The sequence below is a fragment of the Bos javanicus genome, chromosome 11 (genome assembly GCF_032452875.1).
Source record: "Bos javanicus breed banteng chromosome 11, ARS-OSU_banteng_1.0, whole genome shotgun sequence".
Classification (NCBI taxonomy): Eukaryota; Metazoa; Chordata; class Mammalia; order Artiodactyla; family Bovidae; genus Bos; species Bos javanicus.
Genome location: NC_083878.1, coordinates 2,949,022 through 2,969,812, shown reverse-complemented (window position 1 = coordinate 2,969,812; position 20,791 = coordinate 2,949,022). Strand labels below are relative to the sequence as shown.

Below are 20,791 nucleotides of genomic sequence, written 5' to 3'. Positions count from 1 at the left end.
CGCCAGCAGCTAACAGGCTGGGGAAGGGAAGCAAAGAGGAGGTAAAGTAAAAGGAGAGATATTTACCTGGGGTGTTGTCTTAAACAAAAAATGCTCACTAGTCCACAGTCAATTATCAACTGCAGTTTCCAAATGTGCCAAAGAGGGAAAGGTCTACCGGGAAGGCTAGAGAGAGAGCAGAGGAAGAGGTGGGGAGGAGGGGAGAGAGAGAGGATGCAAGCTACGGAGCTGAACCCGCAGGGCCCCCGATCAGCAGCGCAGCTGAGGCGAAGCCGCGAAGCCAGAGGGGCCTGGGCGGCTCAGCACTGAGCGCGGCTCTCCCTGGCAACCCCGCTCAGGCAGCAATGGGCTTGGAGAGCTTTGCCAGAAAAGGCTCACACGTGAGAAAACTAAAACCAAAGGGCTCACATTCTGAAAAACAAAATCACCCTGGATTTCAAGACCTGAGTCTAAAGAGATGGTGTGAATTTCTGTGCAGGGGGTGTCTCACAAAATAAAAGAAGATCACGGTGGGTAAACACGGGAGCGGGCTGAAGGGAACGAACGATCTGTTCATTCAGAAAGGGCTGAGACTGTGCCCGGCTCCAGGACCCAGTATAACCCAGGAGTCCTTCACCAGCACCAGACTCATGGAGTGGAGCCACAGCGAGGCCCGGGGTGGGCTCTGCCCCCGACATCTCAGGAAGCACCTGGCCATTACTGAAACATGTTTTCTTCCCAACTGTGGCTCCAGTAACCAGACCCATTTCCTGTGAGGCACCACAACCCACTGGCCAAGGGTGTGCCCAGGTTCTAAGCCAGAGTGCCTGTCTCTCCTGGGCTCCAACTCTCATCCGGAAAATGGGTGTAACAACTACCACTTCTGAGAGCTTCAGGGAAGTTATCTTAGCCAAGTCAGGACAGGGCGGGCTCTCAAAACAGTGCAAGGCACAGGCAGCCTTCAGGAAGATCTCGGTGTCCCCACTGGAGGGTGGGATGCGCTGGGGGGTGGAGCAAGGGGAGTCAGACCCCTGCAGGCCCCCTGCGGCCTCTCCAAAGCCCCACAAACCCTGGCCCTCAGGGCCGCACCCGGGAGCTTCCTGAACAACCAGGCCAGGAGAGCTCTCTCACCTGTCCTGCCACGCCCACCCAAAGCCCCTAGCTTAGACTCCTTTTTGCTTTCCCTCCTTACACAGTTAGGGTGGGGTTTCCCCTCTCCCCCTGCAGAGTCCTCTTTCTCCTGCTCCCAGGGGAGTCCCACTGGAGGGGTACACTGAACAAACGCCTCAGCAGGTGCCCCTCTTGGTTCTGGGATGCGGTCTACTTGCCACCCAATCTCTGAGTCAGGCCCACTGGACCTAAATCTTCATTTTCCAGGCACTGTGCTGTGCTTAGTCATTCAGTTGTGTCTGACTCTTTGCAACCCCAAGGACTGTAGCCCACCACACTCCTCTGCCCGTGGGGATTCTCCAGGCAAGGATACTAGAGAGGGTTGTCAGGCCCTCCTCCAGGGGATCTTCCCTAAATGACCGATAGTGTGTCTGAATCCACCCTTACTCCCATTTAGCAACTAGGGCTGACCCTTAAACAACTCAGGTTTGAACTGCGTGGGTCCACTTACATGTGGGTTTCTTTCCGATAGTAAATACTAGAGCACTGCACAGGCCGTAGCTGACTGAATCTGTGGATGTGGAATTGCGGATACAGAGGACTGACCATGTGACAAGCAGAGATTTTCTACTGCACAGGGAACTGGCGCCCCTTACCATGTTATTCAAGGGTTAACTGTGTTCCCTAAATAAGCCAACCCCCACTGCAGGCCCCTGAGAGGAAATGCTGACCTATGCGCTCTACTCAAAATGACAGCTGGGCTGTAGCTCAGTATTGTCCAAATTATTAAAAACACAAGAAGGGAGACAGAAAGGATGGGGAGATGAAAGGAGAAAGAACGGACGGAGGGCAGGGCGAGGCAGAGAGCAGGACCGTGTGTGTGCAGCCGGGAGGGCAGAGGGCACACTCACCCTGGGTCGACACTGCAGGACCCGGGCTTACCTGGGGCTGTGGCCGCCTTGTCACCGAGGAGCCTTGTCTGGCTGCCAGGGATGGCCAGAAGCTCTGTGTTCTCCGGGGTCTGTGGCAGCGCCTGGGCGCGGGTGGCCAGGAGTGCATTGAGGTACTGCAACCGAGTGACCTGGGGTGCAGGAAGCATTGCAACTCGTGCGGGCAGGCAGGCAAAGTGAGACGCAGGCCCACAGCAGCCCCTCCTGCCCTCCAGCGCTCAAACTAGGGGTGGAGCCACAGCCTGCAGGACAAGGGGAGAGGAAGCGCCCGGGGCCACTGGCTACGGCGTTAAGGTCCCCAAGGACTCTGGGCGCCTAGGCCGCCAGCAGAAAGAGCGGCCAGGCAACCTGTCCTTCAGAGCAGCTACAAGGCTTTGTTCTGAGACTCAATCACGATTTAATCCATTTTAACGTGTGACCAGCCACTCTAGCCCTTGGGGACACAAAGCTGGTTAAAAGCCAGCACTAAGGAGCAACCCAGATGGTCACCTTGATGAACTGTAGGTCCGAGAGAGCCCTCACGGTGTAGTCGGGACAATACGCAGACAGGCAGGTGCCGTCAGTGGGCTCGGGCGGTGGGTCGTAGCGGAGGGACTGGAGCGAGGACACAGGGGACTGGTGAACTGCAGAAAGGACAGTTAGTGACGTCAGCTGTCAACGGGGGAGCGGCCAGGCCCTGCCCAGCCTCTGAGAGCCACCCTACTGATCACCCCAGCGAGGGAATGCAGCCCGGCACTCCGGACAGGAGGGCAAATGCGCTCCTCCGGGGACAGATTTGGCAGGGGTGGGAAGAACAGCAAAGACGAGGCCTGAAGAAACCCTGCCCTCCCCTCCACACAGCCAGGAGACGGTAAGGGCCAGCAGGTCCCCAGGCAGACCGCCCTGCAAGAGGGGCCTGGGGAGCCCCCAGAGTGCCCACCCACCCCCACCTCCAGCAACAAGAGGAGTGCCCAGCTTACCCGAGGATGGCGCTGTCAGGGCGGAAACCCCGTAGTAGGTGAAGGCCCCATTCTCGAACTTCAAGCCCTCCTTACCGATCTCCACCTCCACCCTGCCCTGGGAGGTGCGAGGAGAGAGGGAGGAAAAGTGGACAGGGAGAGGGGTGGACAGGTCACCTTTCCTGCCAGCAAAGAACAGGAGGAGAGAGCATGGACCCCGCCTATCCAGGGGGCATGCACCTGGATGTTCCTCTTCCTACACCCTCCCCACATCCTGGGCAAGCGGTGGGCTGCAGGCCGGCTGGCACGTACCTGCAGGATGAGGATGAAGTAGTCCACCGGCCGGCTACGCTGGTACAGGTAGTGGTGGGAAGCCAGGCGGTTGCTCTCATCAAACCGTACTTCCTGGTTGACGCTGGGATGCTTCAGCAAGTGCAGGAGGACCTTCTCAGAGACCCGCAGCGGGCTGAAGACGTCCACCTCTGCCCCACAGCGGGAAAGAGGGATGGGGACACTGTCCTCTGGGCCCAGCACAGCCTGTGTCAGCACACCACTGTCCGTCTCAGCTCCCCCAGCCTCCCCGACACCCACCGGATGCGGCTCTCTGTCGTCAGCAGAGGACAGCCACCCTCCGGTGAACCAAGATGCTGACAGGGCAGAAGAGAGGAACGCCAGAAACGGCAGGGGGCAGCGGGGTGAGCCAGAGAGCAGGGACGAGGCCCACCCCGGCTCTCACCTCGGGACAGGAAGCGCTGGGTGGCCAAGAGCAGCTGAGGTGAGATTTTCACTTTACAGTCGTCATCAGACACCTTAAACAAGGAGAACTCCTCTTTCTGCCTGAGAGGGGCGTTCAGAGATGGAGGCTTCTTCTTCACTATGGTGTCTCCTGGGGTGGGGTGAAGAGGGCCTGCTGAGGCGCCAGGAGCTCTCCACCAACACGACCGGACAGAGGGGTTTGCTGCCGCTCCCGCCTCCAAGGCCTTGGGGCTCCTGCGGGAATGGCGTCAGGACCCCAGGCCCTGTCCCGGGCACCGCTGCTTTGCCGGAACCTGCCTTGCCACCCCCACCAGGCCAATGATCCAGTACCCGTGTCAGAGGGGCAGCGGCCTGCGTTCCAGGGATGGCCTGAGAAGTAGCAGAAAGGCCTGCTTCCCTCCTTGAAATTGGGAGCAGATAATGCAGATGTAACAGCAAAAAGCTTACATAAAACAGCAGCCCCCCTCCAGGAAGTGTGAGTATGAGCATCACTCGTGCCAAACAGCCGCTGATCTGCAGACCCCGTGCCTATGGCTGTCTGAGGAGCCGAACCGAGACGTCGCATTTGGGGAACAGGCACACGGGTAAAGAGATTCACGTGCAAACTCAGAGGGGCGGGCAGCTAGTTTTCTGGGGCCCCTGTGAGTCCCCACCAAGCACGGGCTGTGTTTGCCCTGCAGACCGCAGCCACTTGAGAGGCAGGCCCTCCTAAGACACAACCACAGGCCCCAAGATCATCTGGTTGGGGAAGAACCTCTCGGCAGTAAAGCTGGGGGTTCTTTGAGAACTTCTATAATGTACAACAGCACAAGAGGCCTTGCAAGGAAGAGGAAGACTGGGCAGCGCCCATTCGGGCCAGAGCCTGGTCCAGTGCCGGGACTGCAAAGCCACCAGTGGGACAGTCCAGCCACAGGTGAGCCCCACCTCCAGTGAGAGGCAATCCCAGCCCCTGCAGGGGTAAGGACACGGGCCTGGGGACGTGACAGCTCTGCCCCGAGATCCAGCCCCGCTCCCAACAACATGGGCACCTCCAGCCTCTGATACACACGTCTCCATAAACTTGAGACCAGATGAGCTGGAAACACAAAGACGCCCGGACTCACGGTAGTCTTCAGACTCGTCCAGGATCTCGGACTTGATGATCTCCTCGATGACGTCCTCCAGGGTGACCAGGCCCAGCACCTCGTAGAAGGGGTCACCTTCGCCCTCGTTGTTCACCTTCTGCACGATGGCCAGGTGGGACTTCCCTGCAGGGAGAGGACGCTAACATTACAGCTTGCTGGAGGCCTCTTGTTTTCCCTCGTCCCGACTGACAAGCCCACCAGAAGGACGGAAGCCGATTTGTGTTCCCACGACGCACCATGCATCAGGAGAGATTATTCCTAGATTCTCACTACCTAACTTTTCAAGTGCCTGTGAGGATTAAATCTCAGACCCCACGTCCACCTGCCCAAGGACCCCCAGGCAGCGGCACAGCTGGAGTCACCCCAGGTCTGCGTGACTCCACGCTGCAAACATGGTTTAGCCGAGGAGGCGTCTGGACCAGAACAGACATGGTAATGAGCAGCTGGACTGAGGACACAGGGCCCTGACGCCAGAGACGCCGGCTCCCCAGGGACCATCTGGACGCAGGAGCCAAGGGGGCCACGTCGGAAGTCTCCAAGGGAAGCGTCCCCAATTCTGAACGCTGCCCTCTGTTCTCACGAAAGTCACGCAGGGGTATGAAGACAGTGGTAACCTGGGCAGTTAGAGCCCAAACTGTGTGGAGGAAGAGCATGAGGCTGTGACTCTCATCCTTCCTCCTCAGGTCAGGCAGCTGCTCATTTAAAGAGAAAACGTAAGCTTGAGAGAAGCCCAGCCTCAGAATGCTGGGGACTGTTGCGGAAACCTCAAGAATTTACTCTGCTTCAGCTAAGTGCTTTCCCTCTATAAGCCTGTTATTGTTGTTCTTCAGTCACTAAGTTGTGTGACCCCATGGACGGTAGCCCGCCAGGGTCCTCTGTCCATGGCAAGAATACTGGAGTGGGGTGCCATTTTGTTCTTCAGGGGATCTTCCCAACCCAGGGACTGAACCCACAACTCCTACACTGGCAGGTGGATTTTTTTTTTTTTTACCACTGAGACACCAGGGAAGCTATAAACCTTTATGCCTGCCCAAAAGAAATAGAATGCAAGGCAAAATTTTTGAGTAGCTGTATTAAAAAATATAAAAAGAAATGAAATTAATAATATGATGAATTCAGTACAGTCAAAATATCACAAAATGCAATCAGCATAAACATATGAATAGATACTTTGCCTTTGGGGGGTACTAGGTCTTGGAAATCTGCTCTGTGTTCGGTACTCACTGCACACCTCAACCTCAATTCAGACTGGTGACCTTTCAAGAACTTAGCAGCCACAGGTGGGTAGTGACTACTGGCCCAGGCTGTGCAGATCTGGGTACAAGAACTGGAGCAAACTCATCTCAGCCATGCCTTTTGTCACTAGTGAAAAAAGCGCAGGGTAGAGGCTGGCCTGGACTTGCACACAAAGGTGTGCTTGCTTCAAGAATCTTCTGGCAAAGCAGAAAGGCAAGTTCACGTCTGTGTGTGAATCCTACTTTACATGCCCTGGGTTCAGTGCCAATGCAGGGGACCGGGTTCAGAAGCACATTCTTTGGAAGCATCATGCCCTGCCTCATTCTTTCAGCATCTATGCTCCACGCTCCTCCCCAGCCCATTCCCCTGCCCCCAGTAATCAGATATAGGAAGACCTCTGCTCCCAAGCCAGAGAAGGCAATGGCACTCCACTCCAGGACTCTTGCCTGGAAAATCCCATGGACGGGAGAGCCTGGTAGGCTGCAGTCCATGGGGTCTCAAAGAGTCGGACACGACTGAGCGACTTCGCTTTCACTTTTCATTTTCATGCATTGGAGAAGGAAATGGCAACCCACTCCAGTGTTCTTGCCTGGAGAATCCCAGGGACGGGAGAGCCTGGTGGGCTGCCATCTATGGGGTCGCGCAGAGTCGGACACGACTGAAGCGACTTAGCAGCAACAGCAGCTGCTGCTCCAAAGCTGGATGGAATGAAACTGTCCAGAGTCAACCAAAAGCTATTACTACTAGACCACTAACCAGATGGTCAAGAAAGGAATAAGGGACTTCCCTAATGGTGCAGTGGTAAAGAAATCCACCTGCCAATGCAAGGGTTCAATCCCTGGTCCAGGAATATCCCACATGCTGCAGGGCAAATAAGCCTGTCTACTGAGCCTGCAGGCCTTGAGCCCATGCTCCACAATTAGAGAAGCCACCGCAGCGAGGAGCCCAAGTACCACAGCGAAGACCAAGCGCAACCAAAACTGAATAAATAATTTTAAAAAACATATGAAGTAAAAAAAGAAAAAAAAAAACTTCACACCACTATACATATATAAAAACAACACAATGAACTCATTTTAAAAAAGGAATGAGGCTGTAAAAGAATAAAAAGATCACATTTACTGTATTTCATCAAATCCAAGACATCATCAATTATGAGACTAGAGAGATGTTAAAATGCAAAAAAATCATGCATCTGAGAAATGATGAGATGCAGTACAGGCCTACATGGTTCAATGTGCTTCAAAGACACTGCGTTTTTTTTACAAATGCAAGGTTTATGGCATCCCTTCATTGAGCAAGCCTGCTGGCACCATTTGTCCAAGAGCATCTGTTCAGTGCCTGTGTCACATTTTGGTCATTTTTGCTGATTTTCAAGCTTTTTCACTGTAATAACAAGATATAGCAAGATATAATAGTATCTGTTGTGGCGATCTGTGATGTTCTACTGTAACTATTTTTTTGTTGTTGTTGGGGGGCACCACCAACTGCTTTTCCATCTTTGGCTGCAAAGGATATAATCAATCTGATTTCAGTGTTGACCATCTGCTGATGTCCATGTGTAGAGTCTTCTCTTGTGTTATTGGAAGAGGGTGTTGCTATGACCAGTGTGTTCTCTTGGCAGAACTCTGTTAGCCTTTGCCCTGCTTCATTCTGTACACCAAGGCCAAATTTGCCAGTTACTCCAGGTGTTTCTTGACTTTCTACTTTTGCATTCCAGTCCCCTATAATGAAAAGGACATCTTTTTTGGGTGTTAGTTCTAGAAGGTCTTGTAGGTCTTCATAGAACCGTTCAACTTCAGCTTCTTCAGCATTACTGGTCAGGGCATAGACTTAGATTACCGTGATATTGAATGGTTTGCCTTGGACAAACAGAAATAATTCTGTCGTTTTTGAGATTGCATCCAAGTACTGTATTTCGGAATCTTTTGTTGACCATGATGGCTACTCCATTTCTTCTAAGGGATTCCTGCCCCCAATAGTAGATATAATGGTCATGAGTTAAATTCACCCATTCCAGTCCATTTCAGTTTGCTGATTCCTAGAATGTCGATGTTCACTCTTGCCATGTCCTGTTTGACCACTTCCAATTTGCCTTGATTCATGGACCTAACATTCCAGGTTCCTATGCACTATTGGTCTTTACAGCATTGAACCTTGCTTCTATCACCAGTCCCATCCACAACTGGGTGTTCTTTTTGCTTTGGCTCCATCCCTTCATTCTTTCTGGAGTTATTTCTCCACTGATCTCCAGTAGCATATAGAGCACATTCTGACCTGGGGAGTTCATCTTTCAGGGTCCTATCTTTTTGCCTTTTCATACTGTTCATAGGGTTCTCGAGGCAAGAATACTGAAGTGGTTTGCCATTCTCTTCTCCAGTGGACCACATTCTGGCAGATCTCTCCACCACGACCCTACACATGCTTAGTTTCATCAAAACTAGTTTCACATGTAGGTAGCCCTACACAGCTTAGTTTCATCGAAAAAGCAACAGAGTTCCAAAAAAACATCTATTTCTGTTTTATTGACTATGCCAAAGCCTTTGACTGTGTGGATCACAATAAACTGTGGAAAATTCTTCAAGAGATGGGAATACCAGACCACCTGACCTGCCTCTTGAAAAACCAGGTCAGGAAGCAACAGTTAGAACTGGACATGGAACAACAGACTGGTTCCAAATAGGAAAAGAAGTACGTCAAGGCTGTATATTGTCACCCTGCTCATTTAACTTCTATGCAGAGTACACCGTAAGAAACGCTGGGCTGGATAAAGCACAAGCTGGAATCAAGATTGCCGGAAGAAATATCAATAACCTCAGATACGCAGATGACACCACCCTTATGGCAGAAATTGAAGAACTAAACAGCCTCTTGGTGAAAGTGAAAGAAGAGAGTGAAAAAGTTGGCTTAAAGCTCAACATTCAGAAAACTAAGATTATGGCATCTGGTCCCAACACTTCATGGCAAATAGATGTGGAAACAGAGGAAACAGTGGCTGACTATTTTTCTAGGCTGCAGATGGTGACTGCAGCCATGAAATTAAAAGACGCTTGCTCCTTGGAAGGAAAGTAATGACCAACCTAGATAGCATATTCAAAAGCAGAGACATTGACAACAAAGGTCCATCTAGTCAAGGCTATGGTTTTTCTAGCAGTCATGTACGGATGTGAGAGTTGGACTCTAAAGAAAGCTGATCGCCGAAGAATTGATGCTTTTGAACTGTGGTGTTGGAGAAGACTCTTGAGAGTCCCTTGGACTATAAGGAGATCCAACCAGTCCATCCTAAAGGAGATCAGTCCTGGGTGTTCATTGGAGGGACTGATGTTGAAGCTGAAACTCCAATACTTTAGCCACCTGATGCGAAGAGCTGACTCATTTGAGACAGGCCAGAAGTTAGGCCTCGTGCATCAAACAGCCAAGTCATGAGAGCAAAGAATCAGTTCTTGAAGGAAATTAAAAGAGCTACTCCCTCAAAATAAGCACAAACAAGCATATAAATAAATGCAGTACTCAGAGGGCAAGAGGTGCAGGGGACGACAAGGATGAAATGGCTGGATGTCATTACTGGCTCAATGGACATGAGTTTGAGCAAACTCCGGGAGATGATGAAGAACAGGAAAGCCCAGCGTGTTGCAGTTCACGGGGTCACAAAGACTGAGACACGACTGAGCGACTGAACAACTCAATGAACACGTGAATGACAAGAAAACTAAACAGTCTTATTGCTAATATGGAGAAAGTCTGAGTGGTCTGGAGAGAAGATCAAACCAGCCACAACCTGTTGTCAATTCTATCAAGGCTGGGACAGGTGAGGAAGCTATAGACGAAAATTTTGAAGTTAGCAGAGATCAGTTCATGAGGTTTAAGGAGCACTGACTCCATAACATAGAAAGTGTAAGGTGAAGCAGCAAGTGCTGATGTAGAAGCTGTACCAAGTTATCCAAAAGAGCTAGCTCAGATCATTAATGAAGGTGGCTACACTAAAAAAACAGATGTTCAGTGTAGACAAAACAGCCTTCTATTGGAAGAAGATACCATGAAGAACTTCACAGTCAGAGAGGAGAGGTCAAGACCTGGTTTCAAAGTGTCAAAGGACAGGCTGACCCTCTTGTCAGGGGGAAAGTTATGACCAACCTAGATAGCATATTGAAAAGCAGAGACATTACTTTGCCAACAAAGGTTCGTCTAGTCAAGGCTATGGTTTTTCCTGTGGTCACGTACAGATGTGAGAGTTGGACTGTGAAGAAAGCTGAGCACCAAAGAATTGATGCTTTTGAACTGTTGGGTTGGAGAAGACTCTTGAGAGTCCCTTGGACTGCAAGGAGATCCAACCAGTCCATTCTAAAGGAGATCAGCCCTGGGTGTTCTTTGGAAGGAGTGATGCTAAAGCTGAAACTCCAGTACTTTGGCCACCTCATGTGAAGAGTTGACTCATTGAAAAAGACTCTGATGCTGGGAGGGATTGGGGGCAGGAGGAAAAGGGGACGACAGAGGATGAGATGGCTGGATGGCATCACTGACTCGATGGACGTGAGTTTGAGTGAACTCCGGGAGTTGGTGATGGATAGGGAGGCCTGGTGTGCTGCGATTCATGGGGTCGCAAAGAGTTGGACACAACTGAGCAACTGAACTGAACTGAATTGAATGCAGTTAGCAGGCGACTTCAGGTTGAAACCAGTGCTCACTGACCATTCCTAAAATCCTAGGGCCTATGCAAACTACACTAAATCTACTCTGCCTGTGCTCTACAAATGGAATAATAAAGCCTGAATGACAACACGTCATTTTACAATGTGGTTTACTGAATATTTTAAGCCCAGTTGAGACCTACTGCTTAGAAAAAAGATTCTTTTCAAAGTAGTTCTGCTCACTGACAATGCATCTGGTCACCAAAGAGCTCTGATGGAGATGTCCAACAAGGTGAATGTTATTTTCATGCCTACTAACACATCATCATACTGCGGCCCACAGATGAAGGAGGAAGTTCAACTTTCAAGTCTTATTATTTAACAACTACATTTCATAAGGCCATAGCTGTCATAGATAAGATTTCTCTAATGAATCGGGGCAAAGTCAACTGAAAATATTCTGGAAAACATTCATCATTCAAGAAGCTATTAAGAACATTCATGATTCATGAAAAGAAGTCAAAATATCAATACTAACAGGAGTTTGGAAGAAGATGATTCCAACCTTCAAGGATGACTTTGAGGGGTTCAAGACTTCACTAGAGGAAGTAACTGCACATGTGGGACCAGCAAGAGAATGGGAATTAGAAGTGGAGCCTGAAGAGTGACTGAATTGCTGCCATCTTGTGGTAAAACTTCAACAGATGAGGAGCTGCTTCTCATAGATGAGGAAATAAAGCAGTTTCCTGAGATGGACGCTATTCATGTTAAAGGTGTTGCAAAGACTGTTGAAATGGCAAGAAGAGATTTAGAACATTCTACAAAGTTACCTGATAAAGGCTGGCAGAGTTGAGAGGACACACTCCCAATCTCGAAGAATGTCTACCGTGGGTAAAACACTACCAAACGTTTCTGCTGCCTGCTAGAGAGAGACTGCTGGTGAAAGGAAGGGTTCATCGATGTGGCAAACATCACTGTAGTCTTATTTTAAGAAACGGCCACAATGGAGTATTCAGTTCAGTTCAGTCGCTCAGTTGTGTCCGACTCTTTGCGACCCCATGAATCACAGCACACCAGGCCTCCCTGTCCATCACCAACTCCCAGAGTTCACTCAAATTCACGTCCATCAAGTCAGTGATGCCATCCAGCCATCTCATCCTCTGTCGTCCCCTTTTCCTCCTGTCCCCAGTCCCTCCCAGCATCAGAGTCTTTTTCAATGAGTCAACTCTTCACATGAGGTGGCCAAAGTATTGGAGTTTCAGCTTTCGCATCATTCCTTCCAAACAACACCCAGGGCTGATCTCCTTTAGAATGGACTGGTTGGATCTCCTTGCAGTCCAAAGGACTCTCAATAGTCTTCTCCAACACCACAGTTCAAAAGCATAAATTCTTTGGCGCTCAGCTTTCTTCACAGTCCAACTCTCACATCCATACGTGACCACTGGAAAAACCATAGCCTTGACTAGACGGACCTTTGTTGGCAAAGTAATGTCTCTGCTTTTGAATATGCTACCTAGGTTGGTCATAACTTTTCTTCCAAGGAGTAAGCATCTTTTAATTTCATGGCTGCAGTCACCATCTGCAGTGATTTTGGAGCCCCCCAAAATAAAGTCTGACACTGTTTCCACTGTTTCCCCATCTATTTGCCATGAAGTGATGGGACCAGATGCCAGGATCTTCGTTTTCTGAATGTTGAGCTTTAAGCCAACTTTTTCACTCTCCTCTTTCACTTTCATCAAGAGGCTTTTGAGTTCCTCTTCACTTTCTGCCATAAGGGTGGTGTCATCTGCGTATCTGAGGTTATTGATATTTCTCCCGGCAATCTTGATTCCAGCTTGTGCTTTATCCAGCCCAGCGTTTCTCGTGATGTACTCTGCGTATAAGTTAAATAAGCAGGGTGACAATATACAGTCTTGACGTACTCCTTTCCCTATTTGGAAGCAGTCTGTTGTTCCATGACAAGTTCCAACTGTTGCTTCCTCACCTGCATACAGGTTTCTCAAGAGGCAGGTCAGGTGGTCTGGTATTCCCATCTCTTGAAGAATTTTCCACAGTTTCTTGTGATCCACACAGTCAAAGGCTTTGGCATAGTCAAGAAAGCAGAAATAGATGTTTTTCTCGAACTCTCTTGCTTTTTCAATGATCCAGCAGATATTGGCAATTTGATCTCTGGTTCCTCTGCCTTTTCTAAAACCAGCTTGAACATCTCGAAGTTCATGGTTCACGTATTGCTGAAGCCTGGCTTGGAGAATTTTGAGCATTACTAGTGTGTGAGATGAGTGCAACTGTGCGGTAGTTTGAGCATTCTTTGGCATTGCCTTTCTTTGGGATTGGAATGAAAACTGACCTTTTCCAGTCCTGTGGCCACTGCTGAGTTGTCCAAATATGCTGGCATATTGAGTGTAGCACTTTCACAGCATCATCTTTCAGGATTTGAAATACCTCAACTGGAATTCCATCACCTCCACTAGCTTTATTCATAGTGATGCTTTCTAAGGCCGACTTGACTTCACATTTCAGGATGTCTGGCTCTAGGTCAGTGATCACACCATCATGATTATCTTGGTCGTGAAGATCTTTTTTGTACACTTCTTCTGTGTATTCTTGCCATCTCTTCTTAATATCTTCTGCTTCTGGTAGGTCCATACAATTCCTGTCCTTTATCGAGCCCATCTTTGCATGAAATGTTCCCTCGGTATCTCTAATTTTCTTGAAGAGATCTCTAGTCTTTCCCATTCTGTTGTTTTCCTCTACTCCTTTGCATTGATCGCTGAGGAAGGCTTTCTTATCTCTTCTTCAGCCATAAAAAAGAACACATTTGAGTCGGTCCTAATGAGGTGGATGAACCTAGAACCTGTTATACACAGTGAAGTCAAAATAAGAAAAACAAACATGTATTAATACGTATACATGGGATTTAGAAAGACGGTACGGATGAACCTTCTGCAGGGCCGCAATGGAGACACAGACAGAGAAGGGACGTGTGGACACAGTGGGGGCAGGAGAGGGGAACAAGGAGACACACGAATTACCATGTGTCAAACAGTGGAAACACGCTGTGTGACACAGGGAGCCCAGTCAGGCGCTTACCCTAGAGGATGAGATGGGGCGGGAGGTGGGCGGGAGGGGACACATGTGAACCTGTGGCTGATTCGCATTGATGTGTAGCAGAAACCAACACAATACTGTAAAGCAATTACCTTCCAATTAAAAAAAAAACAAACCAACTGCTGTGGCCATGCCAACTTTTAGCAACCACCACCCATAATTATCAGCCAGCAGCCACTGACATGGAAGCAAGACCCTCCTCCATCAAAGTTTATAACTCACTGAAGGCTCAGATGGTGTTAACATCTTTTAGCCATAAAATGTTTTTAAACTAAGATACATAGTTTTTTTTCACACCTAATGCCAATTGCACACTTAACAGACTGCAACATAAACATAACTTTTATATGCACTGAGAAACCAAACCATTTGCACGCCTCACTTTATCATGGTGGTCTGGAGCCAAGGCGTGCCTGTCCTGTGTGCTTGCCTGCGAGTGTCAGCCACCAGGTGCTTTAGTCATTGATTAACCTACCAAATCTCTGGCAACTAACTCTATGAGGCACATAGTATTTTTTATTTGCATTTTACGGTTTACAGAGAAAACTGAGGCCAAGAGAGTCAGTGACCGCCCCCCCAATCTGGCACCCAGACAGCTGGCTCTGGGTCCACTCTCCTCATGCCCTGCACAAGTGACTTTCACTGAAGAGAACAACAGACTGGATCTCAGGAGCCTCATTCTCTTTGGGTGACACGCACGGTGCCAAGGCACCATCCTCAGCACAGGGCCCAGCTGGAGAGATGCAAGCAGCCTTCTTCAGGGGGTTCCACCATCCCGGGGCAAAAATTAAAGGTGGAAAAGCCCACATTAAGTTGCCTCCCCTCTTCCCATGAGGAATGGGTGAGGGATGCCTGGGGCATTGCCTGCCCATTCCTGCTGAGACACAGACACCAAATGAGGAACTTCTACACATTTCCCAGCCCATGATATTTGAGCTGGGAATGGCTGACACCAGTGGGCAGGCAGCATTGCTACGAAGGTCCCGGAGAGACAACCACTGAATATAAATCCATCAGGCCACATGAGGAAGCCTGAGCCTCAACACAGAATATTGGTCAACAGTCTTTTTGGATTTTGAGAACCAAAGCTCAGGTTCGAGATGGCCACCTGGGAGCAGAGAGGATCCCCTTCCTTCCAGGAAACTACAGAAATGACAAAGTCCTCCCATGCTTTAAACTTCTACAGAAGAAGCTCAGTTCTCAGTGAGGAGATGATTCAATAATGAACAGAAGAAAGCAGAGCCTTGGAAGATCCCTCAAACACTGGCTGCGTGACTTAACCTTAAGACAGAACATTTGAGGGGTCCAGGAGGCAACCAGGAGAAAGGGCTAAGAGGCACACAGAGAAAGGGCAGCTGGAGAGACTCAAGTTCCTCATCTGACCGGGTAAAATGCTCACAAGATACGGGGCCCTGGCTGGCTGACTACAAACACTGATACACGCCCCAAGACAGACGCTCCCTGCAAAAGGCCAAGGTGGACCACATACCTGCCAATACCAACCAGGAAGCCGGAGAAAGCTCCAGCGTTCTCATTTTAGTTAGCAGGCTTGAGAACCCTCACCAATGACACAGATGCTAGAGGACCTAATTTCTAGAACATTCCTAAAAATGCAATTGGAGTTAAAATTCCTGTCTTCTCACTTCAGTTTTTTTTTAAACTGTTTGAATGTATCCTATGAGAAAAGTACCGTGTGATCGTCCCTCACAAATGCCTGAGCAGGTCTAACTATTTTCAGAGCTGAGACAATCCTTTGGTTTCTGCCAAACAATGAACTAGAACTCAGCGAATCTGAAATGGACTCTGAAAAGCTCCCCTCTTCTAATTCCTCCTTTGGCTGAATGTCCTTGAGGTAACTGAGGGTTGACAAAGAAGGCAGGGGTTAATGGCTTTACAGAAAGTAGGTGCTACTTACTACACCATCTGTTACTTACTAACAGAAGTTGACGATATTAAGAAGAGATGGCAAGAATACACAGAAGAACTATACAAAAAAGGTCTTCATGACCCAGATAACCACGATGCTGTGATCACTCACCTAGAGCCAGACATCCTGGGGTGCAAAGTCAAATGGGCCTTAGGAAGCATCACTATGAACAAAGCTAGTGGAGGTGATGGAATTCCAGTTGAGGTATTTCAAATCCTAAAAGACAATGCTGTGAAAGCACTGCACTCAATGTGCCAGCAAATTTGGAAACTCAGCAGTGGCCACAGGACTGGAAAAGGTCAGCTTTCATTCCAATCCCAAAGAAAGGCAATGCCAAAGAATGTTCAACCTACCACACAATTGCACACATCTCACACGCTTCAAGCTAGATTCAGAAAAGGCAAAAGAACCAGAGATCAAATTGCCAACATCCGTTGGATCATTGAAAAAGCAAGAGAATCTCAGAAAAACATCTACTTCTGCTTTATTGACTACGCCAAAGCCTCTGACTGTGTGAAAAGTGAAGTCACTCAGTCGTGTTTGACACTTTCCGACCCCATGGACTATAGCCTACCAGGCTCCTCCGTCTATGGGATTTTCCAGGCAAGAGTACTGGACTGGGTTACCATTTCCTTCTCCAGGGAATCTTCCCAACTCAGGGATTGAACCCGGGTCTCCCTGACTGTGTGGATCACCACAAACTGCGGAAAATTCTTAAAAAGAGATGGGGCTATCAGACCACCTTATGTGCCTCCTGAGAATCTGTATGAAGGTTAAGAAGCACGTTAGAACTGGACATGGAACAATGGACTGGTTCCAAATCAGGAAAGGAGTACAACAAGGCTATATAATGTCACCCTGCTTATTTAATTCCTGTGCAGAGTACATCATGCAAAATGCCAGGCTGGAGGAAGCACAAGCTGGAATCAAGACTGCCAGGAGAAATATCAGTAATCTCAGATACGCAGCTGACACCACCCTTATGGCAGAAAGCGAAGAGGAACTAAAGAGCCTCTTGATGAAAGTGAAAGAGGAGAGTGAAAAAGTTGGCTTGAAACTCAACATTCAGAAAACTAAGATCATGGCATTTGGCCCCATCACATGGCAAATAGATGAGGAAACAATGGAAACAGTGAGACACTATTTTTTTGAGCTCCAAAATCACTGCAGATGGTGACTGCAGCCATGAAATTAAAAGACACTTGCTCCTTGGAAGAAGAGCTATGATCAACCTAGACAGCATATTAAAAAGCAGAGACATTACCTTGCCAACAAAGGTTCGTCTACTCAAAGCTGTGGTTTTGCCAGTAGTCATGTATGGATGTGAAAGCTGGACTATAAAGAAAGCTGAGGGGGCAGTCCTAACATGATGGAGGAATAGGATGGGGAGACCACTTTCTCCCCCACAAATTCATCAAAAGATCATCTGAACGCTGAGCAAATTCCACAAAGCAACTTTTGAACACTGGCAGAGGAAACCAGGCATCCAGAAAGGCAGCCCATTGTCTTCAAAAGGAGGTAGGACAAAATATAAAAGATAAAAAGAGAGATAAAAGAGTTAGGGATGGAGACCCATCCCAGGGAGGGAGTTGTTAAAGAGGAGAAGTTTCCAAACACCAGGAAACCCTCTCACCCGCGGGTCTGTGGGGAGTTTTGGAATCTCCGAAGGCAACATAACCAGGAGGAAAAATAAATAAATAAATAAATAAATAAAACCCACAGACGACGTGCCTAACGGCAACTCCCAGCGGAGTTGCTGGGATCCAGCCCAGCTGGGCTGGGATCAGCCCAGACGCTGGGATCCATCACCAGCAAGCGGGGGCTGAACAGGGAGGCGCGTCCTGCACTGCTTAGGGTAAGGACTGGCACTGAATGCCCTGAGGGCAATCTGAGGGAGATAACGTGAGATAGCAACCCAGACTGTGCATAGCCAGAGAAAAAAGAGAGAGAGAGAAAGAACTTTTCCGCAAAAACCTCTAACCTAGGGCACTGCCAGGCCCGCTCACAGAACAAAGGACTGAGCGAATACCAGAGGAGAGCTAGCCAGCTGCGGACCGGCCCATGCCCCACCAGAGGCAGGGAGGCAGGCGGGCTGCAGCCAGAGCTGGAGAGGGGCAATCTCGGCCCCAGGGACGGCATCCTCTACCAAACTGCGAGCAGGCTCCCAGTTGCTAACCAAGTCTTCCTGGGATTCTAGATGGTTGACATCCACCAGGAGGGTCGCAGCCAGAGATCAGCTCCCCAGAGGAGACACACAGCACACCTGAGACTGCGAAACTGAGAGGCTGGGACGGGGGAGGCGATAAGACGCCCTGCCCCACCTGGGGAGAGCGCGCTTGCCAAGCACCTGGGCGCCTGAGCTGCTCAGACCTGGGAAGGGCACAAACGCAGGCCCAACTGAGTCTGCGCCTTTGTGGAGTACCCGAGAACCTGAACCTGAGGGGCTTAGACCTGGGAAGTGCACGCAGCCCAGGGCCCCCTTTAGACAGTCCCCCTGCAGAACAACCTGGAGCCTGAGCAGTGTAGACCAGGAAAGCACACACGCCGTGAGTGGAGGCAAACCCAGTGTGGCCCAGACACTGCGAGCACTCCCCACACACGCCAGTGATATTTGTTTGCAGTGCTCCTCCCTCCCCACAGCACAACTGAACAAGTTAGCCTAAACAAGTGACCCCCTTCGCCCCCCTGTGTCAGGGCGGAAGTTAGATACTGAAGAGACTTGCAAACAGAGGAAGCCAAAATAAACAAAGAACAGGGAACCGCTTTGGAAGTGACAGGTGCAACAGATTAAAACCCTGTAGTTAGCACCAACTACACTGGAAGGGGCCTACAGACCTTGAGAAGTATAAGCTAGAACAAGGAACTATCTGAAACTGAACTGACCCCACACTGCCCACAACAGCTCCAGAGAAATTCCTAGATATATTTTTACTATTATCACTTTTTAAACTAAAAAAAAAAATTTTAGTCCTTTATTACTCCTTTAATTTTCATTTTTGTAACCTATTACCTTGCAAAAAAAATACCCTACTTTTAAAGAAAATTATATATATATTTTTTATAATTTTTGTGATTTAGTTTTGTTTTTTTAATATTGTACTTTTGAGAGTCTAACCTCTACTCTAGATTTTTAATCTTTGCTTTTTAGTATTTGTTATCAATTTTGTACCTTTAAGAATCCAATCTTTATTTAGTACCTATTTTTACTTAGGAGTATAATTACTGGCTTGATTGCCCTCTTCCCCTTTTGACTCTCCTTTTTCTCCCCTAGTCACCTCTATCTCCTCCCTCCCCTTCTCTTCTCTACCCAACACTGTGAATCTCTTTGTGTGTTCCGGGCTGTGGAGAACACTTAGGGAACTGATTACTGACTGGCTCTCTCTCTCTCTCCTTTTGATTTCCCCTCTTCTCCTCCTGGCCACCTCTGTCTCCTTCCTCCCTCTTCTCTTCTCTGTTTAACTCCGTGAATGTCTCTGAAGGATCCAGACTGTGGAGAGCACACAGGGAAGTGATTACTGGCTAGCCTGCTCTCTCCCCTTTTGATTCCCCCTCTTCTCCTCCTGGTCACCTCCATCTCCCTTATCTCCCTCCTCCCTCTTCTCTTCTCCATGTAACTCAGCGAACCTTTCTGGGTGTCCCTCACTGTGGAGAATCTTTTCTCCATTAACCTAGATGTTTTATCATCTGTGCTATACAGATGCAGAAGTCTTGAGGCTACTGTAAGAATAAGACTGAAAACCAGAGGCAGGAGGCTTAAATCTAAAACCTGAGAACACCAGAGAACTCCTGACTCCAGGGAACATTAATCGATAAGAGCGCATCCAAAAGCCGCCATAGATAGATAGATAGTGAAGTCGCTCAGTCGTGTTCAACTCTTTGCGACCCCATGGACAGTAGCCAACCAGGCTTCTCCGTCCATGGGATTTTCCAGACAAGAATACTGGAGTGGGTTCCCATTTCCTTCTCCAGGGGATCTTCCTGACCCAAGGAGCGAACCCGGGTCTCCCACATTGTAGGCAGACGCTTTACCGTCTGAGCCACCAGGGAAGTCCAAAAGCCTCCATACCTACACTGAAACCAAGCTCCACCCAAAGGCCAACAAGTTCCAGAGCAAGACACACCATGCAAATTCTCCAGCAATGTAGGAACACAGCCCTGAGCTTTAATATACAGGCTTCCCAAAGTCACACCAAACCCACAGACATCTCAAAACTCACTACTGGACACTTCATTGCACTCCAGAAAGAAGAAATCCAGCTCCACCCACCAGAACATGGACACAAGCTTCCCTAACCAGGAAACCTTGACAAGCCACTCGTCCAACCCCACCCACAGGGAGGAACCTCCACAATGAAGAGGAACCACAAACTGCCAGAATACAGAAAGGCCACCCCAAACACAGCAACCTAAACAAAATGAAAAGGCAGAGAAATACTCAGCAGGTAAAGGAACATGATAAATGCCCACCAAACCAAACAGAAGAGGAGCAGATAGGGAGTCTACCTGGAAAAGAATTCATAATAATAATAGTAAAAATGATCCAAAATCTTGAAAACAGAATGGAGTTACAGATAAACAGCCTGGAGACAAGGACTGAGAAGATGCAAGAAATGTTTAACAAGGACCTAGAAGAAATAAAAAAGAGTCAATCAATAATGAATAATGCAATAAATGAGATTTAAAAAAAAACCTCTGGAGGGAACCAGCAGTAGAATAACTGAGGCAGAAGATAGGATAAGTGAGGTGGAAGATAGAATGGTGGAAATAAATAGAGTAGAGAGGGAAAAAAAAAAGAATTAAATGAAGACAACCTCAGAGACCTCTGGGACAATGTCAAAAGCCCCAACATTCGAATCATAGGAGTCCCAGAAGAAGAACACAAAAAGAAAGGCCATGAGAAAATACTTGAGGTGATAATAGCTGAAAACGTCTCTAAAATGGAGAAGGAAATAGCCACCCAAGTCCAAGAAACTCAGAGTCAAGACACATATTAATCAAATTAACAAAGATCAAACACAAAGAACAAATATTAAAA

General features: G+C 48.5%; 1 protein-coding gene across 5 annotated transcripts in view; it reads right to left on the bottom strand.

Annotated features, from left to right (window-relative positions):
- CNNM3 (cyclin and CBS domain divalent metal cation transport mediator 3) overlaps positions 1-20,791 on the bottom strand; it is a 35,486-nt gene that overhangs the window by 2,739 nt on the left and 11,956 nt on the right. For 2 of the 5 annotated variants that reach the window (XR_009739262.1, XM_061431546.1), the window contains exons 2-7: positions 4,837-4,980; positions 3,714-3,863; positions 3,290-3,498; positions 2,999-3,095; positions 2,529-2,662; positions 2,032-2,170 (exon numbers count right to left, since the gene is read on the bottom strand). Coding sequence is in view for 4 of the 5 variants with exons in the window: in XM_061431546.1 (XP_061287530.1) it covers positions 2,032-2,170; positions 2,529-2,662; positions 2,999-3,095; positions 3,290-3,498; positions 3,714-3,863; positions 4,837-4,980 (873 nt within the window). In the remaining variant the exon portion in view is untranslated. Of the gene's footprint in view, positions 1-66; positions 166-2,031; positions 2,171-2,528; positions 2,663-2,998; positions 3,096-3,289; positions 3,499-3,713; positions 3,864-4,836; positions 4,981-20,791 lie in introns of all 5 variants that reach the window. The other 3 variants (XM_061431547.1, XM_061431549.1, XM_061431548.1) reach the window with 3 other exon arrangements.